Here is a 27886-nt window from a genome sequence, read left to right on the forward strand (position 1 = left end):
GTATCTATCCTAATTCTCTTGTGATGGTTTTTACTTTCCTGTTGACTCAGACTTACTAGAATTAAAGGCCCTTTGGATGGTACGTTTTAGATACCTACATATTTATTCTACTAGTTGATGTCATGCACCCTTAAAATAAATACAATTTTGAGCTGAAAGTACAATGAGAAATGAACTAATGGCTGAAACTCTGGCTTAAAATTAGGAATAAAATGCATCTAGACACAGGTTTGCTGGGCAACCATCTTCACCTGTCAGAGTATCCCTATCTGTAAATGAGGAATTAGGACATTGCTCTTACTTTATTAAATGCTTTCAGGCTTTTAGGTAGACAGTGCATTATTCAACAAAAAACCCCCATACTTCTTTTGCAGTATGGTGCCCCACAACTAAATAGTAGACCTTCCTTTTCCTGATCAAACACTTGTGGCACGTCCCACCCTTTTAGCTGATTAAAAAAACTGACAAAACTGAGCACAACGTGCTCTCATCGTTTTCCACGCTCTAGCAACTTGGAGATGCAACAGAAAGAAGCATTGCTGGATGTGCATTGCAGGATGCTGATTAGATCTCACAGACCATACTGTCCAAGACCTGAGGTAGTGGCTGTTGCCCTGTGCTGGGAGGGTCTCAGACAACAGGCAAGACAGGGCCTTGGGCAGAGGTAATAAGGTGTTTGGGTGTTTTATAGCAAGCTTGTTCTCTCACTTCCAGTGGATCTACAACACATGCATCTGGTGCTGAACTATAACCACCTCCAAATACAAGGAACATGGTGTAGGACAGCTGCAGTCGCACAGAAACCGAAGGAGATTCAGAAATAAATGGGAAGTAACTGCGGAATCGGTCACCTGCCCGCCAGTGCCCTCCAGTGGCTCACACAGCAACTCAAGGCACTGAAGACAAGAACCTGTTTCAGAGGTCAAAGACAGCGTAATTGTTTCACTAATGGACAGAAAGGAAAATGCTGACATCTGGATGTCAAATAGTTCCTTTTAAAATTTAAGTTCTTGCACGGCAATCTCATATCTGCTATCAGTTCATACCATATCCATAAAAACCTACATTCCATCAAGTGAATAAAATATTAATCACAAGCTATGTAGAATGAGGCAACAGAAACCAAAGCGATTTCCAAGACAAAAATGTTTATTGGTACTAACTCTTCAAACGGGTATACATTCACAATCTTCAAACAAAAATCAGTACACATCTCAGGCAAGTTGAGTACGTATCATTAGAAGATAATGCCTTCCTTCATAATTAATGTTCATAAATCAAGAATTAGTTACAAATTTACGACCTTGTATGCAAAAACCTTACACAGGGGTTAGTATTTTCAGTAAGACTACCCTGGTACTAGGCAAAACAGAGTGTTTGTAGAACAGGATTCTAATCATTCAGTTCCAGTATCACATCACAGTCTTTTAATGAGCAGTAAATATTAGTGGGGAAAAAATATCTAGTGCCAAGCTGAATGTTCTCAAGCACTGAAAACCAAATACAAATGGTGAAGTATCTATAGAAGTTTAAATAAATAATTTTAGTTACTGAAACTTCACTTTTTGTCTGAAAAGAACAAGAATATCATTATAGACTGGAGGAAAGAATTCCATAAAAACCTTTTCTCAGGATTTGCCTTAGAATAGGCTTCTGTATAAAACAAGAACAATTAAGATTTTGGGGTTTCAGTGGTAGAAGTAGTATTGGAATAATAAAGAAATAATCTTAAAATATATATTAATTTACCACATTTAGCTCATATAGCCCTTTATGTATCTTACAAAATGCTACCGTTCTACATACTGCATGTAAAAAAAAGTTTCTATATATATGTATATATACACATATAAAGGCAAAGCCAATCAGCTTGGTATTGAAAAAAACACCACAGAGCATAAGCAGACACACCAAAAGTTATGCAGTAATGAGGAGTGTATGCTCCACGTGTGCGTTACTGTAACAGTACTTCCAATCTTAACACATCCTTTTAATTGTCTGAGCAGAGTGCTTACTCCAAGTCAGCTCTACCAGTGATTTTCTCAATTGCCACAAACATCCGATGTTACTTAACTTCTAGCCATCTGTTATATTTAGCACTAAATCAGAAATAAGGCAAAATAACTGTTCTCATCGATGACTATCTGATGACATTCACAAGATCTTCCAAAAATTAATGCAAAACATTGAAGGAGCAAAAGAAAAGGTACCCCTGAGCTGAAGCATCTTCCTGTCTACACAGAGCTGCCCCAATGCTCACCTATTTCAGAGGAATCCAGGCTACGTATGACAATTATTCCCAGGCATCCCCGTTGTTTTAGCAAGTTTTGAATGACAACTTAAAGCTTCAGGATGGGTTTGTGTTCACAATTTCTGGTCTAAAAACATCACTGAGAACGGTGAACAACAGTTCTGATACTGCTCAGAGGTTTGGAGTGGATATTCAGAGCGGATGGGCATTCTTGTTGAGCTCTGAAAAATCCTTGACGCTAACCCTTGTCTCCCAGCTGCAAGAATGAGTCCTCTCTTTAAGTACCTAGCATATATTTTACCAAAAAAAAAAAAAACCAAACCAAAAAAACCACACAGTTCAGTATACAATAAAAGCAAGACAGATGTAATTTATCTGTCTTCTCTTGCATCAAGCTTTTAAAAAAAAAAAACCAACAAAACAACAAACCTAACCAAACCAACCCCATCCTCAAACTCCATAAAATCACAAATTTTCCAATAATAAATAAAATAAACCTCCCTCATAAAGCAAAGATCCCTAGTTGAGATACCTGGGGAATAAGAGAGACAGATGCCTTTGAGAAGCCTTCTGGGAGACTGGTAACAAAGGACTTGATCTAGCACCCATTAAAGTTTTGTCCAGTGAAAGAGTAACTTCAGAATTCATCATTTCTCTGGGGAGGCTGGTTCAGGTCTACAGTCCAGTTGATGTCGGTCACTGGCAGGCACTGAAATGAATGCAGTCGGCGTACTAGTGCATAACCCTTTTGACAACATGAGCATGATCTACCAGGGAATTCCCCAAACATTCCTTGGAGTGTTGTGTGGAATGCCACACTTTATAGCTGATGGTTAAGCTAGAAACACAGCATGACAATTCTGAGCAGTGGATACCCAAGAGTATCCTTCTCCACCCACCAAACAATAGCAGTGAAGAACGACCACAGAATGGTGGTCTAAAATGACTAAAGACTAAAATGAACCATAGGCTCCAGGGTTCAGAAACCCCAGGTTAACATTTCCCACTTGTTTTGGGGAACGGGATTCTAGAAGAGCCTAGCACCTGGCAATGGCAAAGGAGAAAGAGAAATACAAAAATGCAAGGATTAAAAAACAGAAGGGGAGGTAGTGACCCCCCTCTAGCATATTCCCTTTAAAACAGTGTAATTAAAAACTTTAAATTCACTTAGAAATTGGTTTCAAAATAGTCTGACAGTTTTAAAGACTTTCAAAAATCAAAATATTCTTCAGAGTTCATTAAAATATCCCTTCTAAATAACTGCTACCTCTTGTTTTGCATTAATATTGCTTAAATTAATATAATCATAAACATGCAGAATGTTAAAATTTCAATTTGTATGCAGAACAAAACCAAGTTCTAATAGAAAGACTTCTAATATTTCAAGGTTACAGGCTTGATGCAGTCTCCATGAAAACCAGTGGGATTCTTCCCACAGTGTGCAGTGGATTTTGGACTAGGCCTTAATAAGAGACAACACCACATTGTGTTTTATGGTGTAGGAACACACACGAAGAACACTTGTATATACACACTAGATATGTAGCACAACTTTTGCATTGCGCATCTTAAAACAGTTGTATTTTAGCCAGTAAAATGACAATCACCGAGCCAACACTGCATGCTATGCCAAACGAGGCTGCGTAACAAAAAACAAATACCCATTCCGAGACATTCACATTGTTACTGTTGCCTAGTGAGCAGCTTTGAACAAAGCTTAATGATACATCCACTTGAACCCAGATCCAAATTTGAAAGGCAGAAAGCTGCGTTAGTACGATGGCCTGATTGATTTTATATGTGCTCTGGATGACTTTGAAGGCAGGATATCATCTCTCTGACAGGCTTCCCTTCATAGCAGATTTGATACACAGCAGTGAATAGTGGAAACCTGAGGAAATAAGCATGGGGAAAGCAAATGCAGTGTAAGTTTATTCTGTAACATTTTCTTAAATGAAAGAAATAAAATGAAGTGAGGAGAGGGAAGGGAAAGAGAGAGACTGAAAAATCAATTTATTTTAGTATTCGTCAAGCGCTAACGCCAGGCTGAAAAGCACTACATAAATACAGAACCTACATGCATCTCTCAAATTAGTCACTCTCAGAAGCCTAGCTAGCTATAATAGAGTCTGCAACATTCATTATGTATGGCACAACCATTAAGTGATCTAAAAAATTAAAAACACTCACAATCTTTCCTTGACATTCTTACAGTGGTACTCACCTATGGTTAAAAAGGATGACTGGCACATCAGTTATACATTATCTCTGAGCACTAATTTGATAATACAATTGCAGAAGATGGCACAAAGAGACCCAAGAAGAAATTGAAGGTCAAGTTTTTAATAAAAGTCCAAAATTAAATGTGGATTTTGAAACACTAAATTCTCTCTCTCTTCTCTTTTTTTTTTTTTTTAAATTGGCCACATTTCCAACAACCTTCAAATTATTCAGGCTTCTCTGATAATCTGAAGGTTTAGTACAGCCAAGATGTTTTACAGAAATTTATATTTGCTTTCTGTCCATCCTGGACAGTGACAACCAGACAAGTTCCATTTTCATACAGAGCCTGGTCAATTTTAGGGATTAATTATCTGTTCACCAGAATAAATATGCCATTTCAGTGTGGCCTTTTATATTGATAAATTGATAAATTTTGATGAAACACACTAGGTTATTTTGACTGAAATAAAAAATAAGAAATACTGGAGATGGTGAAATAGTTAATTCCTGAGGGATTGATGATCCATTTCTCTCGGTTTATTTTTGTGGAGAACAAGACAAACATAGCAGCAACAGCAAAAACTATTTCAGGTCAATCCCACTGATTTGATTTTTGTTTTTAATTCATCAGTAGAACCAAAATTAGCATATAGCCATATAGCTGCTCTTTCAAATCCAATGCTACACTGTTTAGGCTGCAAAACCCTTACTACTAATATGCAGGGAAAAAAAATAATAAATGCAAATGTGTAACATGCCTCACTTATCACTCATTTTGTGTAACATGGAGGGGGCTGAATTTGCTTTTACCGTAAAAACTTAAATGTAGGCACTAACATAAGATTTGTTATGCCTATGTGAGATTTCATAGAATCATAGAATGGTTGGGGTTGGAAGGGACCTCAAAGATCATCTAGTTCCAACCCCCCCGCCATGGGCAGGGACACCCTCCACTAGACCACATTGCCCAAAGCCTCATCCAACCTGGCCTTGAACACTTCCAGGGATGGGGCATCCACAGCTTCTCTGGGCAACCTGTTCCAGTGCCTCACCACCCTCACAGTGAAGAATTTCTTTCTAACATGTAACAGAAATCTACCCTCTTTTAGCTTAAACCCATTACCTCTTGTCCTATCACTACACTCAAATTTGACTAAAGGCAGCCACAAAACACGTGAACCTTCTGAAGCAAAAGCAAGTTTCACACAGCTTTAGGTACAGCACAGGCAGTTACTTCTCAGTGAAGAAGTACCACTACTACAAAACACATCTTGATACATAACTCTTGCTGTTTATCACAGAGAACATTAGTCTATTGTGCCCAGGTCTGCCACACTTCACATGGGGAAAGCAGAATTAAGGCTGACTGCAGGCTCAGGGCCAGCAAACTCCAAATGCAGCTTAGGTCCAAGCACATTAAGAGGGCTAGTTCTACAACTGTTGAAATGAAAAAACAGATTGCACTGTAAATATCAATAGGCATCAACCGTGCTACCCAGGCTCTTCTACTGAACTTTGACTTTTGCGTATTTCTGCATAGCCTTGGGACTCTTTATAGCGTGAGAGTATGAAATTTTACTCCTACTAGACTCTTACCTCTTCACTTTGAAGCCATGGCTGGTTTACTGTGTTTTGCGTTTTTAAGTAGTAGCAAGAGAGCTGCTTTCAAAAGTCTTGTTGAATGAGACCTTTCCACAAAGAACTGACATATATATATGTGGTATACCAAACAGGAATTAGCAACTCTCCGTTTTCATATTTTTGATTAAAAACACAACCCCAAGTCTTCTATAATGCATTCTATTTGTTGTAAGATAGAACAGGGAAAAAAACAACCAATCAAACAAAAAAAAACCCCAAACACAGCATCCTGTCTCATTTAGGGAATCATAAACAGCAAAGACTCAAGCCAATATTTTAATTAGATTTTTTTTTTCTGCAGTTAGCTTAATTACTGTACACTGCAGACGGACTGGGGTACCTTACTCCCAAAGATAATGTTAAAAAATAAGCAATTTAATGCAGCTGATCCATTAAAACTAGACTTTAAAAACTGCTTTGGAGAAAAAAAAAAGTAACAAGGCTTGGTCTTCTGACTGGCAGTCATTTATTTTCTGCTTTTGCCTCATCTACAAACAGGAACAGATAGAGATAATGCATCCCTTAATCTCATAAGGAGACTACTGTGTGGCTTTAGGAATCATATATGTTCTGACTCAAACGAATACAAATGAAAAAGCCAGGACAACCTGCTTAATTTCATGCCACAAAAACCTGACCTACACAAGCAATGGCAGGTTATATCGTAAACCAAACTCGAAGTCACATTAGGAAAGAAAACTGCAGTACCTAAGCCAGAATAGATGCAGACAGACGCAGCCACTCTTTTCAGCTCATCAGCTATAAACATCCTTAGTAACAAAGATCCTCTCCTTGGAGATAAGCAATGAACTTACTACTATGAAATGAGCTGTAGAGCCTCTTCACAACTCTCTTTAGGAAGCTCAGCTTCTATTTTCATGTATTTTATTCTTTTCACATGTTGAAACACACTCTGCTATGCTTTTCTATGATAGCAGGAGGCAATAATGCATTCTGTAAACAGAAGGGCACTCACAAATTTAATGTTACACTATTAACTCTATCTATACCAATATTATTTTGAGGTTTTATTCACTTCTCTCTGATTTTAACTGGGGATTAAGCAACTCATTACAGTGATTTTCTTTTTGGCTATTACCTTCATTAAGATATCAAGACTAAAAACGCAAAAAGAGTTATGGAGATAAAGCAAGTTCCAAATATCTCCTTTTAATCTGTTCTTACTTACTTTTCCAGCATTCCTTTCTGCTTGAGGATACGGTACACTTCTGCAGAAGTCTGTGGTCCTTGTAATTTCTGACCATTCAACATTTCTTGCTCCAATTCTTCAATAGACTAAGCAATGGGGGAAGGGAGAAAAGGAGAGCTGTGACAAAGTTTTCATAAACCTGACAACATCATCTGGATGGAAAACAAAAAGATGTTATCGAGGGCTTTGCCTTTCTCAAAAGTGTATATATAATACTCTCCTATATTCTTGTTTGTAAATATTCTCCTTCTTCAATGTGCATCTCCCAACATCTTATCCCTCCAGTTTGTTTTTTTTATTCACCCCTCCTTTTTAACACCTTTACACTCATTCTAGCCTTGTAAGAAACTCAAAAATGAGGGGAAAGAGAAGGGTACTCACTCAGTACAGCTAGCATGTCTCAGATAACTGTACTATTACACCAACAAACCAGGTGCACTTGTACGTACAACAATGGATTTCACCCAGTGAATAAGGTACCTTTCCAGTTTTAACAAACGCTTCGGCTACACGTCGATTCCGGCCACCGTAACATGTTGTGATGAGATCAGCAACTCCACAGCTCTCCAGGAAAGTGGCAGTAGACACTTGTCCTTTGCAAAAAATTCTGGCAAAGGCAATCATCTCCATTAGGCCAAGGCGAATAACGGCAGCTTTGGTATTGTCACCACAGCAAAGGCCATCACAGAACCCAGCTCCTACTGCTACTATATTCTAATAAGAAGAGAAAAAAGCAAATGGGAAATGAGTCAATTATTGCTTACAGAATCCTAGGAGACACTAAAAGACAGAGTGCAGATGTCCTTAAGAACTGCTGTCACTTTACTAGTGTAAGACTAGGTTGTTGTTTTGGGTGTCTTTTGGGTTTTTTTGGGTTTGGGATTTTGAGGTCTATTGGATAACCTTTAAAAAAATAAAAGAAGGAAAAAAAAAAAGATGACAGGTCTTAGATTACTAAGTACTTCCAAGGATAAAAGCATAGTTAAAGCTCTGGAACAAGTTGCCCCAGAGGCTGTGGAGCTATTATTATTGACTATCTTTAAGAACAAGCAGGTTACACTACACCCAAACAGGGTTTTATCCAGATTGCGCTGTTCCTGCCCTGAGGTAGGGGTCAAGTTAGACTGACATCCCACAGCCCTTTTATCCATATTTTCTTTATGATTAAAGTAATACTGAATCTAAGAAACATTCAGTGACTTCCATACTGATATGCTAAAGGACCAAATTCAGCCAAGCTAATAGTATTCAGCCCTTTTACGTATGCAGAGTTCCTATAACAGTAATAGTTAATCAAGTATTCCCAAAAGGTTCGTGACACAGGCAGACCTTTCCTAATCAAAAAATGATGTGGGGTTTTTGGGTTTTTTTCCTTAGTCCTGGTGACAGCCTTCTACAAAGAATGTGCTGTTTCTTCAGCTATACAGTCCTTTCTTTGGTTTACGAACATAGAGATTAGTTGAGAGGTGTTTGAATAAAGTGACTATAACAGCTATTTTCTGGCCTGGGAGTCAGAGACTAGCCATGGTTAGTTTGCCTCTACCAAAAAGACCCAAAACTAAACCACTCCCAAAATAACCCTATCAAAACTCAAAGCACTCCAAAAAAGGTGGCATTCTGCTGTATTGATAAAGCAAACATGGAAGCAATAGATGTAGTAATACCTTTCTGCATGCAACAACAGCAAGCAGCAGTGACGTCAACAGAAACCACAAGAGAACGAACATGGCAGCTAATGTAGCACCCAATGCAGGGGAAAACCAACCAACTAAATCAACTGTAACTGTTGTTGAAGAAACAGCAACAGTCAGAAGTTGCTAATGAAAGCAACAGGCTGATTAACAGCCAGCTTTCTTTTGTTTTTTGGACCATAAGAACCAAAAACTGCAGGCAGCTGCAGTGCTGTGTGGCCAGTCATGGCTAGGTGACTCTAAATCAAATGAGGTCAGAGGATAAGTCATTGCTTTTTGAGCAGCTAGCTGAGATCTAATGGTGACCTTAAAAATTGCAGGCAGATATCTCAACATTAGACCTGAAGCAGCAAAAAACGATCAGACTTTTAGGCTGGTACTTAGATCATCTTGGCTTAAATCTTGGCTGTGGTGATTAAAAGTGTGTTTTCATCAGATGCCTCTCCCAGAGCAACCTCCAATATTTGTTCATTTGGTGGCAAAGCAAGAGGAAGTCAAACAGGTATTTAAAAAGTTTTCAGATGGGATAACCCATTTAAATAGAATTTACACATGCATTTAACACTCAGCTAAAACCAAAAACATTTTTGAACAACCTCTGTGCTTTTTCCATGTACATCTTGAACACTCCAACACTAAAGCTGCCCCTTCTCTCAAACTTTGCCTGCTTTGACTTTACTTTCCACTTTGAAGAGGCCTACCTGATCATAATTTACAGTATGATTTGGCCCATGGTATTTTGTTGTCTACTTCTACTTTTTGCAATGTTTGTCTCTGGAGCAACAGAAATACTGTTTTAAGCAAGTCATACCAAGACTTCTGAGGAAATATGGTAGAAAATGAGGGAAGTTGTGAGTCTAACTCTGAAACATTAAGCTCCTCGTTTTTATAATGTCCCCACTGTATGTTCTTACACATAGTTTGCAAATAATGAGGAAACAATACAACTGATTATACTCTAGAACACACACCCATGCCTAGGAGTCTTTTATATTCTGGTCTACATAACCCTCAGGCCACAACTATGAATTTACAAGGTCTACCATCTGGTTTCATTTAAATCCTTGAAGAATCTATGACAACTCCCTGGTGTTTAATATACTGTAGAGAACTGCATTATACCACGTTGAAAGTTACACCTTACTGAAAGACCAGCCACTCAAAAACAAAACAACAACAAAATCTCACAAAACTTGAGACTGAGTCATCTTTCAGTCCAAAACAAGCCCAAAAAAGGCAGCTTGGTACTCGGAATCTCTGGGTGCAGGCACTAAGCTGCGTTTGTTTCAGGAAGACGCATAAGCAAAATGCAAATTAACACGAGAGCCTAATGGCACTAGCACTATAGCCATCCTCTGAGAAGCAGACCGGTGGGGCGAGAATCACATACCTATCTGGCAAAAACATCTTTCTGTATCTGATATGGTTGACCCTGAACGCTGCCACTGCCAAAGCCTACACCTGAAGCTAAAAGAGTTCCTGCAAATGCAATGGGTATACATTTGTGCAAGAGGAGAGTGCCATGTTTCCATGAGCTCAAAGACTGACCGTATTTGTATACACAACATGGGGGTCTGAGAGCCCAATAAGCAAGGACAACTTTAGCCTACAGAAAAACTCCTTGTTCCAAAGGTTCAAATATACCGTCACAACCACCCCAAAACGACTGTAACATAATGCTCCTCTTGGCCTGAGGGATTCAGAGCTCTCAGAACCACTTCATGCTTGAGCAAACACATTTCCCCATCTCAGCATTAACAGTTCTTTACATTAAAGCATACATCCTGTAAGTAAAGATGCACAGGGTGTTTTTATATTGCATGTGGTTTTAAGCTACTAAAATACTTTGCACTAACAGGTGAGTCTTTAGCTGGTCTGGTATCCAGAAGCTGGCATCAGTCCTAGTCCTAGTTATTCTAGAACATGAGCAAGGACTGGATTCACTTATTTTATCACCAGGATAGTGAAGCTATGCTCCAGAAAAGAAATGGTGATGTCAGGCTGTGCTCACAGTATGTGTCAGAATAAATGAGAAAAAGTGTCTTTTACTTGCACGTGACCTGCTGCAAACATACCAGAGGTCACAAATGCAAGGTCAAAAGATGACCAAGAAACCAAGGCTAACAAGTCTGCAGACTTTGCTGACAGATTGTTCTCTTAAGCAGTCAGTGCTCAGAAATACCCAATTTACAGTCCTACTCTGTTTACAGTAATTTGTGGAGTGCTCATGAAGATAGCTTCAGAGGCCATTTCTGAGGCAACCATTAGCTCTCCATAACGGATCATTAGAGAACTAAGTAGAAATGTTAATTCACTGAGGACATCCAGCCTTCTTTGAGGTAGTGTCACAGCTCAGCACAGCCTGCTTTCCCTCCTACTTACACATGAACTTGGAGCAGCTCCTTGCTTCACATCATGGCTGAGAGAGGTCAAATGAAGATGACTCAACAAATCAAAGACAGTATCAGCAGGACTGTCGGAAAGGTTAAGCATAAACTGCTTGCTTGCTCCTGGCAAACTTGAATGTAAATAATGGATTTCTTTTCCACTTAATCTCAGGAAAGAGTAATTACCACAATCGACTTCTACACTACCTAGACTGACTCTCCAACAGTGACTGCCATAAACATACTTGGCAGGACCACCTTTGTAAGTAATAACGCTGGGTTACATAACCTGGTAAACAATAAATCATCATTCTACTTCTCACTTCTTTGCTTAAGGCTAAGCTGGAGCCATAAGATTTAGAGATGTGCCTGAAGGAACCTAAAAGGCAACCACAGCTGCTGCTCCTTCTCCTTCCTAAAGTAACTGTCACCTCTGTCTTTGTCTTTGTCTGCTGCCACTTAAGGGAGTTTAACTCTCCAGATCCCTGAACAAATACATCAGGCTGCTGGAGCATGGCCATTTTGCCATATCCAGAGATTAGATTCTCGCTTCACCTTCCCTCTCTCTCACCCCTGTCACCGTTGCACTGGTTAAGTGATTCCAGTTGAGTTTACACCCAAGAATGCAGCTATCAATGTTTATATTGCCTCTCAAGTATGCTGCTAGGTTTATATACCAGCTCAGTCTTGCCTCACATCCCTGCTGTTTGATTGTAAGGTCACACACTGGCACAGGCACTAAGGACATCTCAGTGGTGGTAACCTTGGGTCTGTGCTACTCTGCAGTATCACATCCATCAGCATCCAGAAGCACATCCATATGTATGCAAAACTGCACGTACTCCTCTTACAGGGGTGTCAAAACCTTTAAGCACTTCCTGGGAAGGCCCCTTCCATCATCTGGCAAATGGCAGCTGGAAATTGTAGGTGGCCTTGGGTCAGGCTGCCTGTAAAGCCAACTGGACACCTTGAAACTGAACTATCCAAATTTGAAGTTTGTTAATTTCTGATCTCAACCCTTAGAAAAGGTCAAACAAATAAATGTGAAATGTGCTTCAGTCCTCAAAAGAAAAATAATCCTGTTGGAACAAAAAGTGCTTGGCATGTTCTTCTCTAACAGCCAACAAGTTACTGTAGACAGCTGTTCTTCCTCACTGTCATCAGATTTTGTAAAGTGACTGCCATTGCCTATTCAGCCAGTCTCCAAGCTGACGCAAGACTGCAGTTTCACTCGTTGATTTCTGTACTTCAGTACATCTCCATCAGACCATTGTCACAAAATAAATACAGTAAATGAAGTAGATATTCGATATATATATGCGCATATGTATATAAATAGCACATGTTCTTTCATGATCACCCAGCTGCGATACCTATTATTACAGTCTGAATTCAAATATGCTTCAAAGAACCAAATTTCAAACCTAAAATCATTATTATTTAAGGGAAAGCTGTGCTCAGAGCACTCTCTGTTACCCTTCTGCATTTTTTTCCCAACCTTTAGGCAACCATCCACAATGAAAGTCTTCCCTGCTTAGAAAGGCTTGCGGAAATAAAGAGTGAGGTAAGTATAGACTTTTAACAAGATCTAGTCTATTATGCCAGCAATACCAGAAAAGTCTCCTTTTCCCAAGCTGGTATTTATAGAAAAATGCAGAAGCTGGGAGAACATACTGTTTCTCATAGCGTACTATTTCTCATCCTTTGAATACCAATACAGGAGTTGCTTTTACTATTTCCACATCCACAAAGACACTCTGGACTGGCATGTGTACCTGCTTACTTCTGTCCTCTAAGCTGTAGTTTGCAGTGACACTGCTGACATTTTGAATTGGCACTGCTATAGAAAGAGAGTAGAACCTCTCTTTTTATACCTGTGTCTTCACACAACACAACTCTGTAATCTTCTGAAATAGGCACTTCTTCCTTCCAGCAAGTTAAATGATGCTAATTTTTACTATTTGTTTCCATGAAGTAACTTTCCAAGTTTAATAAAGTAACGGTCAGCTGACAGAAGCTACACTGTAGATTTTCCCCTAAAAACAGTCACATGAAGATATGCTTATTTTTCACATTTTTTATTACAAAGAATATCAATCATAAAAAAGCAAAGCACTTGCTACCCTTAGCAACCAATTCTCCTAATGATAAGAATGTACAACTTCTAAAAAAAAAAAAGCTCGTTTACATTTCACTATTCACATCTGAGCTTTGCATTTTGCTTTGCACAGGCAATAAAAACATACCCATCTGTTTAATTTTAGCTTCTTAATTTTCTTTCAGAGGCATACATGTTACCAATGCATTAATAAAATTTTGCAATTTTTGAGTTAAAAACAGCTCAGGAAATTATTTACATGCTGTCAGCACAAGATTCAGGATTAAAATAGGAAGGGTTTTAAATGAAAAATTACTTTTAAAAATATGATTTTAATAAAATTTTCTTTGAGATTAAGGAAGAGGTGTATGTTTAAAACACATCACCTATACTAGCATGACTGACCTATGCCACTTTATATCAGTTCATGCCTTTTAATCAGGCAAGAAATCCACAGTATTTTAAACAAGCGAATCTGTCCTTAATTTCTTTTTGTTTAGAGCTCATGCCATGCATTTCTTTGGAAGTCTCAACTCAGTTAACAAAATACACTGCAATCAAAACCAGAGTGCACAGAATATAGACAGCTTTTTAGAAATGCAACTAGAGACTTTGGTCTTCAGGATGCATGACAAATAATGAAGCAGGAGGTAGGAATAAAACAAGGCTACAAAGAAAATAACAACTTTCACCTCAGTATCTTTCCAGGTCAAGAACAACAATTTATTTAATTGATATTGGTATCTTGCCTGACTTGGACCTTTATAGTGGAGATTCAGTATCTGCTGACTAGCTGCTCAGTTTGATGTGCATGGTCATCCCTAGCACTCTTTCACGAGATTTGTTTGGAATAAAAATTACCTGGGACAGAACTCCTCTATCAAGCAAGAATTTAAGCTAGCCAGGAAACATCAGGCTGAGCACATTTCAAAGAAAAATAAATCTGTAAAGCGTTTTGACTAATTTCATGGGTCTGTACACAGGGATTTCTTTCCTGCTAACCTCCCACATCACCACAACATTTTAAAGCAAAGGCTGTGGAGCCAAATTACAAGCTCCACAATCTTGAGAAATTGCTATAAACACAGTAACTCCAAAGCATGCAACACCAAAGTGTATCCCATTAGCCCAGTGCACAGACCCATGACCTCCTCCTTCTAGGACTTCCAGTATGACAGCTCTCAAGACAAAATTATCAAGAAAACCTGTATGCCAAAAATTATTTTGTTGTTATAGCTATCAATCTCCTTCCCACTGAGCAGGAATCAGAACTCCTTAGCTTAAATACATCAGTCATTGTTGTGGTAACTTTGCAAGTGAATGGTACAGCTTACACATAATTTCAACATAGAAAACAAAGCAATACAAAATAATTATCCAAAACATAAAAACCAAAAAATAAGTCAAATTATCTACTAAACCACTACACCCATCAGAAATGCTTCCATGATAGATATCAGATAACATGAACCACAGTCCTATTGGCCAGGGTGCCAAGCGTCTAAAGCCTTCCTCACAAATGGACTGTGAACTAACCTGAAAAAAATAGTAATAAGAATATGTTTAAGTTAGCCTTTGCTTCCTGTCAGCATCAATTTTGTTACCAAAAAAAATCCAGATGAGTAACTGTCCAAAATAACTTTTTTCCTCTTTAGGTCATTTCTGTATGTGGTTATCCACATGAACCTTATGCAGTGTATGCCCACAAAATATAAAACATAAGAGTGCTCGCATCATGTAAGTCAACGAAGAGGGGAATAGTTTTGTCAACAGACACAAAGGATTAATGCCAACTTCTTTCTCCCTTTCTTTTTGTGAACACACTGTTGCTAAAAAGGAACTAAAAAGGATTTAGAAATGTTGACCAATTAGATGAAATCAACACTTGTTTCATGACTGTGTGTAAGCTAACTGAAAGGTGTAGAAAGAGAACTTGGGAGATGGCGAGACAAGGGTCTAAAAGCCAACTCTCACAACATGCTGCTCCCTTCCGGAGCAGCGGTTCTTCTGGAAATGTTATGTAGTAGTTTTACATGTTATATAAAGCACAATAAACTTAATTCTTTAAATGAAAATACTCTCTTTTTTCTACACAGAGCGTCGTTCCATCTGTGTACCAACCGCAGCCCGTTAATCTTACCTTCAGAGCACCACAAAGCTCAACTGTATCTGCATCATCTACTACAGTTATTCGGAAGTTTGGAGTCTGCAGGAGTTCTTTGAAGAGAAGGCCATTTTCCAAGATTTTGCTGCCTGTTGAGAGAGAGAACGGAAGGCTAAAAAAGGAATAATTTATCTGGGTATTATTTAGCATTTCCCGTGCAAGCCAAAATACTCAAAACCAGACATAAGGTTGTTCTATCTTCATCCTAAACAGACTCCTGTTTTAAGTGACTAAGGACATGTCTATATTGCAACTTAAAAGCTCTGCACTGAGTTATTCTGGACTTCTTAATTCATTGTCTGCTCAGCAACAGATTCTAAATAACAATTCCATTAGTTCTCTGTACTCTTTTTTTGATAATTCTCTATACTTTTTTTTTTGATAATTCTCTTCAAAAAGAACAGTTAATATTAATTAAAACAAAAGTGAATTAAAAATATAGCAGGAGCAATTCTAACAATTATTTTTAAGGCCTGCATTCCAGAAAAATGCCTACTGATAAAGGCATGTCAAGGTTGTTTTATTAATTGAGCATGTTGCCACTGACAAGTGTTTCTAAGCACTAGGAGGTAATTCAATCATTCAAAAATAAGTTCAATGCAAAAGCTGATAATGAGAGTTTAGAAAGCTAAAAATGTACAGTAAAAATTAACACTGAAAAACTAACATGAACTCTGTGCTATTATGTATGACTACCTGCATGCGTACACACACACACACACACACACACACGCTTATCTAATCCAAGACTAGGCACATCTTTATGCTGCAAAGGTGTGCAGACATCAACATAGAATTAAAACCATGTCTAGCTTTTGGGGTAACTAATTATTCTGAGGAATTAAAATAAGATATTGATACCTTAAAAAAACCACAACCCAAACATGCATAAAGGTACTATCTGCGACCATAACACCTGAACTGGAGTACAGAGTACAAAATGATTTCTCCATATAAAGCCATGCAGACCCAAGAAAAATCTTACACACAGTAATAAAATAAAGCAGTTTGTTATGTGGAGGGTGACGAAAAGCATACTTAGTATGTCACCTGTTAAGGCCACAACCCTAGTGAGACGAGGTAAAATTGCACTCCTCCCTCTCTCTATTCCCGGTATTGTCCTAATACTTTTGGAAGTGTAAACATTCTAGGAAACTCAACATTGAAATAAGAAGAACCCAATAGTTTCTGCTAACAGTCAACTAATATTGAAAACAACAAAATTTGAGCTATTTGGCGTGCAACTGTGAGGACATGAGCATGTTTGAAACATTCTACTTGGAACAGTACCTATTGTGGTTTCACAGAATTTCTCTGCTGCCACCTCATTGGCAATGTTAGCTCCCATCAGCACACTGATGTCTATTCCCATCTTCTCTCGAATAATGTCAGAGATCAGTTTGAGTCCCTCTGGGCCTTCATCTATTCCCTGCAGCCAACATTAAATAGAATTACTAAAAAGTTATTCATTAGACACAGCAGAGAAGAAAGCACATCATAATTAGTCTTGTCCATGGGTGGGAACTGCAACAAGGCCTATTCAGATAGAGACTAAAGATGACAGACTTGCTACCGGTGAAATTTCTGCTATTGTTGTGACATCTCTAAGCTCTTCTTTTCATAGGAGGTAACACCTTAAGAATTAGCACTAAACTCCCGATGATGGTAACAGCTTTTATTCCGTGCTCAATCAAAGCCCTGATTCTAAGAAGTGCCGAATATTCAGCTTTGTTGGTTCAGAATCTCAGCTACTTATTATCAGTGTATACTTACTAAAACCAGTGAAGCATCATCAATCCACCAGTTGTGAATCAGGCCTGCACCTGGATTTGAAATTGCACCAAAACTCACAAAATGGCATCCCAATGACTTGTTTTGTGAAGAGGTATCTCAACTGAAATATCAGATTCCCTTGTGTATAATACCAACAACAGTTTACTAGTTGAAACCCAGTTTAATCGTTTTGAATGCTACTACAAATGGAAAAGCCATTCACAGATATGTAGAAAGCTGAACAACTGAGTAATTTAACTTCTAAGGATATTTTTAATCTGTATCTATAAAACACTGTTTACAAAGCATGAAAGTAGGGGCAGAAATAGGACCTTAGAAAACATCACCCCAGAGATTAATGCTGCAACAGAGAAGACAGTCTGGTACCACTTTCTTCTCACAAAACTTTTTTTTCCTACCCTGCTAAATGTAGACTCCTATTGAGTTTTTAGGACAGGGACATGGCAGACAAGCTACTGAAATGGTCTTTCTTTCCCACAGCATGCCACCTTTTATACAGTACTATTTTTTAATCTTGGGGATTTAGTACTTTTGGGGATTGGTAATTTTGAATTATGACTTAAAGGCAAAAAGGCAGTGTCATCCTCTACTACTTCCAGATATGCATATACACACACTTCTATGTTGCCAGTAGTGACACTTCAGGCAGGCAGTAATTTGCATTTCCACAGATCAGAGGTGCTATTCCTTAAACAACATGGTGCAAACAAGAGACATGCATAAATGCCTGTATAAAACCAGTCAATTAAACTACAGACAACAATGCTTGCATTTCTGCATTACTTTTCAATCTGTATCACTTAATGCACAGCTCGCTCTCTCGTCTTTAATGAGCCATACAGAAAGAATCTGAAAGCAAGCACACATAGATATGTTGTATTTTTCCCTCACAGTGTCAAAAACGTCCCCACAAAATAACTATAAGGCCCCTCCTCTTAAGCAGGCAATTAATAAATGGAAAAGCATGCACACATTGGGAAGAACTCCAAAAATGTGACTATGTACACAACAATTATTCATCCAAGTGAAAGGAGATCAGAGAGGCTTAGGTGCCAAATTCAGCCCTGCTATGAAACAGATGCGACTTCTGACAAAGTCAAGGAGAGCCGCACCTGTTTCTTACAGAGTTAAATCCAATACTGAATGACAAGATGACAGGAGAAAAAACAAACACCCCTCCCTCCCCCAAAAACCAAGGCTCCAACATGGGAACTTCCACTGGGCAGTGAAAATCTCCAGTCAATGCAAGTCCAATTTTGTGGTCTTAATGCTTGCATCCTCACATGCCTGCCAGAGCAATCACTGGGGCCTGTATATAGGTAGATGAAAATGAGATTGACGTTGAGGCTGCCTGAAGAGTATGCGGAGTGACCTCCACCTATCCTGCTTCCTGTGCTCACTGCACATTGTATACAGTTCCTCCCCCCCACACCCACACAATGATTTGTTAGGTTTTCATAGACACCAGTGATCAGAACTTATGTAAAGCAACACAGCTGCAAACGTTTCAATGGGAATGCAGATTAACCAGCAGACAAATGTCTTTTTTACCCCAAAGACTCAGTTTTATTATCAGATGTTAGGCTCTGCTTGAAGATTAAACTGTCAAAAAAAAAAAAAAAGAAAAAAAGACTAAAAGATGACACAGTGCTAACTTGCCAAGCAATTTAGAAAGCACAGAAACAAGACATCCCACTAATGATACTTTTCAGAGCAGAACCGCACTTTAACTGCCAAAGTTAACACAAGCCACTTTAGTAGCATTAGTGTTGAGCGTAATGAGACCACTAAAATAGGACTTTGATGAAAACAGCATAAAGCTGCAAAAGTAGAGGAAAGAATGCATTCCTGCCTCTACTACTTAGTTTCATTGTTCTGTTAAATCTTTGCCCTTTCTTCTTAAATGATACTTTTAATGATGCACATTTATGCCTTTTCATAAAAGCTAACATGTACTTTGCATTCTCTGACAAATTAAAAGGGGCCTCACGTAATTTCTTAATTTCTTTTGAGAGACCGCCTACTGATGCAGTGTCCCAACATGACAGTGGGAAGCTGCCTAGTAATCAACTTCATAGCAAGTGTCACTATTTTACTTACGCTACACTAAGTACAGGCTTTTTGTTTTGTTGGGCCTTTTTTGTTTGTTTGCAGTTTGTATTAAATTTTTATTAAGATAAGTACCCCTCCCCCCCTTTTTTTTTTTTAAACACAGCCATTAATCAACACTCCATTAAAGCACTGGTAATCAATACCCAGAGCAGTAATCCCAAGAGAATATAGGCCCAGACTCTGACTTCAGATATGCTGACATAAATTCTCATTTATGCCACCGATTTCATTAGTTACTCCTATCACTAAGGACATTAGAACATAAATCACATTCAGCAAATTACAGGAGTATAAAGTTTATCTGGAGTTTACAGAAGAAAGAAGCATAAATGGACAACTTCAAAGCAATAAACTTAAGGGCATCTAGGACAGCTGTGTAGTTTTGATGCTATGCATTCAGCTCTTTTAACATTGCCTTATTTTATCCTTCTACAATATGAAAAGTTTTTCTACAAAATGCAGCAAGTACACTTGAGAAGTATTACTTTTTCATACATCTCAGCAATATATCAGGTCAGCACTAACAAAACAATAAAGATTTGATGGGCTTAGTTAGCCAAACTAAAGAGACAAACTTGCAGTAAGTAGTGACGGGGGTTTTGTTCTTTTTTAAGCACAGATCCATAGATGTATCATTTTCAGTAAACAAGGGAATGTGTGCTGAGAAAATGGCCTACTCTCAACTAAATACAAAGCAACAACAAACCACAAAAAAAAAACCCCATCCACATTTAAAAATTCTCCTGCCATCAAAACTACAAAAACACTCCAGTGAAACACTTCCTGCACCTCTGCCTTCTCCTATTTCCTATGCTCGAACTCTCTTTTTTGGGCCATGCTGAACAGACTCTTTTGTTGCAACATAATATTTGATACGAACAAGAGCACTATCCTCTCAGTCACATGAAATTCTCTCAGCAGTCCTTAAAATGATCAACTCAGCGTGTGGGATGTGCATTAACAATCAAAGCATTATGCTCGTGCTCTGTTCTGCATCTAATGATGTGTTTGGAAACAACAAATAAAAGACTGGAAAGCTTGGTGGTGCAAAACATATTCACTCCCTCTTTCTTTTTAAAAGTCTGACTGAGACAAATTCCAATCTTAGATCCAGAAAGGTTTAATGGAACAATCAAGTGAATAATACAAAGAGACTTTCTGTATCAAAATATCAAGTTCTCAGTTATTAATGCATAGTATTTATTATACGTTATACCTTTATGAGAGTTATACCGAGCGCTTTCTTGGGTACTCGTCCTGTGATTTCATCGCAGACTTTATGAATGAACTGATGGGGAATGACAAAAACCAGCAAGTCTGCATCCTGTACAGCTTCGTTAAGGTTTGGGACAGCAACCTGTGTAGTTATAAGAGAGAAAGGCCACATAACTTAATAAAATTAACACTACACACAAGTGTAATCTGGTAAGTAAAAGCACATTTTGGTCTTATACTGAATGCTACAAACTACTATCATTGAAAATAAGCAGTAACACAAACTTCCCAGAAAAGCAAAAGAATATAAGCTTTCAAACAAGCTATTGCATGTCTCGAAAGGGGTGTCTGCGCAGCCACCAGCGTGGTTAGTGCAACGAAAATTCAAAATGCTCTGTAATATTCACACGAGCACTGAGTAAGAAAATATAAAATAAGAAGCTGCCTTATCTTTGACAAAATAATCTCGATTTTTGATAAATTATTGCATGCAGAAAAGTGGTTTCTTTACTTAGTTCCCCATACACTCAAATTTCTTCTCCAGGCCTCTTACACCTACTAGTTTATACTCTCTCTGTACTCATAGATTTTGTTTACCCTTTAAGGTGACCTACTTTGAAGTCACTTGCCAGACTCCACTCTTCCTAACACTTGATGACCATCTTAAAATAACACTCAGGTTTACAATGTATCAATAAGCTCGACCTATTGATAAAGAGAATGAACTCCAACAAGCAGGTAGCAGACAGCAGAAACACCACACTTGCTGAAGGCTGGGGAAACGGGATTTCAGCATTATTGTTAAAGAGAAAATTGCAATTCACAGCAATTCATGGTTTTCCTGCCCAAAATCTCTACCGAGTTGTTAGCTGCTGCAGTCTCCTCCTATTATGTTTTTGGTGCAATTGTCCACCTGCCCACCCACCATCATGTTACACAAACAGAGAACAGATGTGGAGTACCACTGTTCTGCCCTGGCAATACTACATCTAACGCGCTGATCTGACCATACATAGTTGAAACGCAACTGAGAACCAGATAAACTGCAAAGAGCTTGCAGTTTGCTTGAGAAATACTCTAGCTTTCATCCTGTAATACTTTCTAAGACTTTCAGAGTACCTGAAATTACTTCAATTCTCGCTGACCAGCTAGCTCCCTTCCAAAGTTGAGGCCAATTTTTTTTTTTTAATGGGTATGGTCAGAGCTGTTAATCTTGCCTTCGTTTTCACATTTGCTTCCCTATACAGAAGTTGAAGTAACATAAAGACAATAATGAGACTGGAAGGGGCGGGGGGGGAAGAGTATGTGCATTGGATTTACCCACCTGCATAACTGAATAATCTTACTTGTTCAAATCTCTGATCTCATCAGCAAAATAGCATACAGTCTGAAATATTATAAACCCTAAAGCTGTTAACAAAACAAATTTCTACCTCCATTCACAGCATGAGCAATATTCCCTCTCCTCCGTAGCTAGAATTTAGCTTCTGAGCCTCTTACCACATTATCTGGCAGCTTGTATCCAGGGAGATATTTTACATTTTCATGTTCATTATTTATTATATCCGTCAGTTTTCTCCCATTAATATTCTCCTCAAAGACCCACATCTTCACTGTGGAAGCAAACTTTTGCAATTTTTTTACATTATTGCCTATTATTTTGGCAACTGCAGAACCCCTGCAGGAAAGAAAACAAAAATATTCTTAAAAAAATATTTTGCTCTAAAAGAGAAAGATGGTCTTTAAAATAAACAGAAATTCACAGGTTATGAGACTAGTTACTATGTAGCATTTTTGATCAAGTAAAACAAGTGGAAAAATACACCAGTCATTCACATGTGCTGCATTCTTGCAAATATATCTAGAGTAGGTGGGACTGAAGGATTTATTGAAAACATCTTTACTTATTTTGTCTGCTTATTGGCTATCCAGTGAGAGTTTGGGTTACTGTATTTCCATAAATCAAATGGATTATAACTTCAAAGCAGTGGTAAAAGTGACATACTCAATTTAAAAAAATGGATCATTTTCACCTTTAAGAAATGGGAAGCTTTCTTTGCTAAGATGACTGACCCATCAAGTGCTGTACAATACTGATATGCAAGATACGAATGCTTCTTGGCTTTAAATGCATAAGTTGTAAGCTTTATGGTTATAACAAATGATAATATAATATAATATAATATGGTTATATACAAACACTTTAACTTTTCAAATCTAGTTATACTCACCCCCTCCCCTAAATTTATTATGGGCATTGCATGTAATAAACTCATAGCTGGCAACTAAACCAAATAGATTCATTCTGCTCCAAGAGCTTTTAATATGGCACAACTCTTTGTGCTGTATTAAAGATGTGTGCTATCACAGGCCTAAGGTCACTTGCTAAGTAGTGGCAGAAAAAACTATAGTATCTCAAGTAGACCTTCTTCAGTTAAACCATAAAACTGTATGTCTTAAAAGACTAGGATTTATTTCTCTAATAGCACTTCACACACTACAAATTCCCCTGGGTTCAGCAGGTGATACAGAAGCCACAATTGTCAGCCACCTCTTATCAAGCTCATATTCTGGATCTGCATGCACAGAGTGGTTTCCGCTGCAATGGTAGACAACTTACCAGCTCAACCCCCCAAATTTCAGATCCACACAAACAGTATGAATCATATTTGACACAGCACAGTTATGTGTTCCTCAGAAAGTCCTTTGTGTTCCTTTAACAAAAGCACGTTTACTACTGCAGATTTATATACAAAGTCTGGATCCTGGCAAATTTCTCTCTTCAGTTCTGAACTTCACTACACATTCTGTGTGCTTAGTGTTGATAGAGGAAGACAGAAATAACTGATTCAGCAACTGTCTGACTGGGATTTTCAAACAGCTTGCCAGTGTAGTTTGGCAGCATATACTACTTGTTCAAGACATTAATTCCATTACTATTTAACATTTAAATGCCTTGGCTGTCTGTTTTTCAGTCTTTGCATGTAGTATTAAAAAAGTGAATATTTGTCTCATCTTAGTTCCTGAATTCAAGAACATTGTCCTGATCCGCTTCTCTAGTTCCTCATTTCCTGTTACGTTGCAACAACTGTTGTACGACTAAATTAAGCAAGGTCAAACAACTGACATCAAGTCTAAGATTGTTCTATGCAAGGTGAAATACCAGCTCTGACACCTGTTTATCCAACAGGCAAGGCTATATTCTCTTCTGTGTCCTAATACTCCTCAGTGTGTACTCTGAAATAGTTTACCGGGATGTCTGGCTCACCTTGTATACTCCTGACACATCACAAGGCAAAGGAACGGGAATTCTTGCCAATTTATTCCTAGCAATAACAGCTCTAGTGTGAGCCAGATTGCAAGACTTGGTGCCTGCAGCAGCTCAGTTACACAAGAAAAACCATAGTGAAAGATTCCCTCATAAACCTTAACCCTGGCATGCTCTGAGGGATGGTTAACGCTATTCAACTAATACAACAAACTATTTGCATGCCAAACGGCAGTTCTCTTCCTCGCAATGAGTACCACAGGTACACCCAAATAAAATCACATACACTTCTTATTTAACACTTCTGAAGAACTCTATCTGACCTCACTAAGTAAGACCATGCACTTTGAGTCCTGCCCTTCACTGTTACGACATATTATAGTTGGTCTGCTTTCCCCTCATCACTTTAAAAGTTAAGTACAAAACTCAGAAACTCCTAAACTTGCCCTGATACCGGCATTAGTGGACGTCACAATATGCAAATAATACTATTTACTTTAGCTCTACCACTTGTCCCTATTAAATCACCTCAGTTAAGCCACAGTTTTTACCCCTCATTTTTCTACAGCAAGTTCGTCTGTCCTGGTAACTTCCTCTCTCTTCCCAAACTCTACAGTTTCTGTTCAAATTGGGCAATCAGATTAATTAAGGACTGGTTTCAGCAAAACAGATGGGGATAAATTCTGGCTATGCACACCTTGTTCACCTGCCCTGGAAGTGTTACTAGAAGAGCAGGCTATAGTACATGTCTGAGGCAACGTTTGCAGTGTTTTAACTGAATCTGGGTACTGTCCTTGAATTCTGAGGCTCCAAGGCACATTCCCAAGGAGTACTCTCTTCACATTCAAGAAAGCTTATTTTATCCCCTGTCTTAAAGATCCTAATACAATCACTTATCCACCAGCTGACCAACCCTAAGTGGGCAAGGCCAGCAAAAAGCACAGCTCCTGCTTTTCTATGCCCTGCGAGCCATCTGTACGGTCCCATGATCTTCCATCAGGTGTCGAGTGACCTCTGCCAAGTCAACTTCATTGTTAAGGTGACCTTCCCTCTAGCAAACAGACCAAACAAGTCTGACTGGAAGTTTATTACCCAAGGTGATTAGCTCAACCCTTCTAAACTGTCACTGTCGTGCCAAGCTCCTTCAGTGTTGTTTTCTTTTCATCCCAGATACAGGTTAAAGGACTGTGAGAAGGCAAAGACGTCTGTACAGTTACTGGCACTTGTGGGACAGAATCTTCTCACACAGAACCCCAAAACCCCACAGTCTCCAAACTGCTAAAGATGCCAAACTCCACTCAGTTCAACTGCTTACACACTTAACAATTTAGGTAATACCAGTCACGCACTCCCGTAATCCAGCCTTCAAAAATATACAACCCCAAAATATCAAAGATAAGATGCATGTAAGTGCTTCAATTTCTTTTCTATTTACCTGCTTTTAAGCATTAAATCCTTCCACTTTAGGACCACAGGCCCCAGTTCAAAAAGGCATTTACATGCACACAGGTGTATTTAGTTCAATGGTTGCATATATTATTGAATCACGGTGCTCTTTGCAGTCAGAGTTTGATGTCTGTCGTTCTTTGGACTTCAAGGAAGAAACCACCTACGTCTCCAAGAATTATGGTTTTCAGAAACATTTAGGAGGGAGGAGGGGGAGATGGGAGACCTGTTGCACATCATTTGTAATTTAACATTTTTGATTACTTTGGTTTCTGCTTTCCTGCCACAAAAAAACACCCTGCCACACTGCTATCACATATGAAATAAGCTATCGGTTATTTGAATGCATTTATCCCCAAAAGAAAGAAAAAAGCTGATGCCCAGTAATAGCATTATCTCTTTCTCTCAGCTTCGCATATATGGGCATTTTGCCACTCGAATATCCATCCCTTTAGGCAGGAGCTTTTCTTGTTATTAAACTGATCCAATGAGGTGAAAACAAAATATATATGCCCATGGTTATTATTGTAGATAGTATCTACAAATCCTTTTGGTTCTGCAAGCATGTTTCACAGTAAATCAAATACAAATGCAGTCAAACTTCTGTAAAACTTTTTTGCTAGATTTCAAGTATGGAAGAACAGCAACAATACTCCTAAAAGACAGGTCTAACTGCGTAATTTCCTTCTGACATATACTGCAATACATAGTATCTCCCTGTTCATCTTATAAGCTAGTGCAAACAAAGCAAGAAATGCTGCACTGAAATGTCAGACATTCCCTCAACAAGCCATCACAAAGGAAAACACGACTTAGCAGTTACTGATATTTTTAACTATGCAAAACAGCACCAAAAGCCAATTGCACAGAGGGGGCAGGGGGTAGCAACAAGTCTAAGATCACTTTGACAAGACTGCTAAGTTTTGTTTTATAAAATGCAGTACCTTGCTCTAGACCAAACTCCCCTGAGTTTAGATTTAACATCTTAAAAAACGTTATCAAAATAATATATGCTTAGCATTAGCAATTGAAGTGACAAACTGTAAAGATACATTTATATAATACATTGTAATTAACTTATTCATTGTAAATAGGGACCCAGGGTATAAACAGTGATCAGGAATGGTAGAGAAATTGAAGAAGCAAGACAAAGGATTATTAATATGATACTCCTCTTGGAGAATTATAAATCTATCGCTTCTGGTGGACACAACAGTAAGTTTATTTACATCTAATTATGAACTAGTGATAGACGCAGCAATAAAACCTTGTCTCAAGCCTTCAGTGTGCCTCAGCATAATCCATTTTAAAAATAAAAGGTATTTCAAATAACCTAGCGTCTCGTAACCTTTCTTTGAACTACCTTGGAAAACAGCTAACATAGGAAACCCCGAGCAACACTTCTGGAGAGCAGACTTGTTACAGAAGCCCTACAGGCAGCGCTTAATTAGCAATGACCTGCTAAACAAAACCAAACAAAACACGTTATCTTTAACGTCTATGTCACCTGACATCGGACAAACCACACAACAAATACCATTAAAAATATCCTAAAATAACTTCTTCACGGAACAGACGGGTGCCTACAAGCACGACAAACCAGGGGGCTCGATTCTGCCGCTTCTCCCTCTGTTTACTTCAGGGAATTGCCTCTGCCTCCAAGGGAGACCGAGGGCTGGAGAAGCCCACCCGTACGGCACAAGCGCGCCCAAAAGCCCGCCACAGACCAAGCCCTGCTGGGAGCTACGCTGTGTTTCACCACCAGCACCGAGACCGTCGCCTCCGGGGTACGGCTGCCCTCACCGCCGCCACCCCCGAGGGGAGCGCGGCCACGGCGCGAAAACCTCCGGCTGCGGGCCGAGAGAACGAAGGCGCTGCGCGGAAAACGACAGCAAGGCAGGCTGGGCCTCAGGGAAAGTCGAACCGGGGCCGCCCCTAAGGTGTCAGCCCTCTCAGGGGCTGCCGCCGCCCCACTCACCAGTTCCCCGAGCCTACGATGCAGACCTTGAGGGGCGCCGCGGAGAGCGCCATCACAGCGCCACCCACACGCCGCCAATGGCCGCGACGATGAGCTCCGTGAGGCGACTACCTCACACTCGCCCGCCTCCGCCGTCAGGGGATCGCTCTCGCCTCCCTTCACCCCTGCGGCTTGCCGGGAAGTGTAGTTCCGCCCTGCGTCGCTCATTCTCTCACCCTTGCCGGCTCTGTGGAGGGGTCGAGGGCTCCCGCCACGGAGGGAGCTAACCGTTGCCGTTAGCCTCGCCCTCCGTGGCGGGAGCTCTCGACGGAAACTGGCAGTCCCGAAGGTACTGTGCCGTATCCTTATTGTCACTGTTTTCTACTCAACTAATAGCATATATTCCAGTCATATATGTCACAACAAAAC

At 39.1% G+C, this 27886-nt stretch overlaps 1 protein-coding gene across 4 annotated transcripts; it reads right to left on the reverse strand.

The window, feature by feature from the left end:
- Positions 1-1131: 1131 nt before the first annotated feature.
- GPD1L (glycerol-3-phosphate dehydrogenase 1 like) lies at positions 1132-27623 on the reverse strand. 4 transcript variants are annotated; one of them, XM_054816176.1, is made up of 8 exons: positions 27505-27623; positions 22287-22464; positions 20788-20928; positions 16956-17094; positions 15642-15754; positions 7806-8039; positions 7305-7411; positions 1132-4142 (listed from the first exon to the last, which is right to left on the reverse strand). In XM_054816176.1, the coding sequence occupies exons 2-8, from the start codon at positions 22392-22394 to the stop codon at positions 4046-4048; spliced, it is 939 nt and encodes a 312-aa protein (XP_054672151.1). In that variant the 5' UTR covers positions 22395-22464; positions 27505-27623; the 3' UTR covers positions 1132-4045. The 4 variants fall into 4 exon arrangements, with proteins under 4 accessions (XP_054672151.1, XP_054672149.1, XP_054672150.1 ...); XM_054816174.1 differs by having other exon boundaries at positions 27479-27622; XM_054816175.1 differs by lacking the exon at positions 27505-27623 and adding an exon at positions 25490-27403.
- Between the last annotated feature and the right edge of the window lie 263 nt (positions 27624-27886).

The sequence above is a fragment of the Grus americana genome, chromosome 2 (assembly GCF_028858705.1).
Source record: "Grus americana isolate bGruAme1 chromosome 2, bGruAme1.mat, whole genome shotgun sequence".
NCBI classification, from domain to species: domain Eukaryota; kingdom Metazoa; phylum Chordata; class Aves; order Gruiformes; family Gruidae; genus Grus; species Grus americana.

Excerpts from the sequence above, each read along its gene's own strand:
- GPD1L (XM_054816174.1), bottom strand. The coding sequence starts at position 27,531 with ATGGCGCTCTCCGCGGCGCCCCTCAAGGTCTGCATCGTAGGCTCGGGG. Across the intron at positions 20,929-22,286 it reads ACAAGCTGCCAGATAATGTG|GTTGCTGTCCCAAACCTTAA; the intron begins GTAAGAGGCTCA and ends ATAACTACACAG. Across the intron at positions 17,095-20,787 it reads TCGGTATAACTCTCATAAAG|GGAATAGATGAAGGCCCAGA; the intron begins GTATAACGTATA and ends TGTTGGCTGCAG.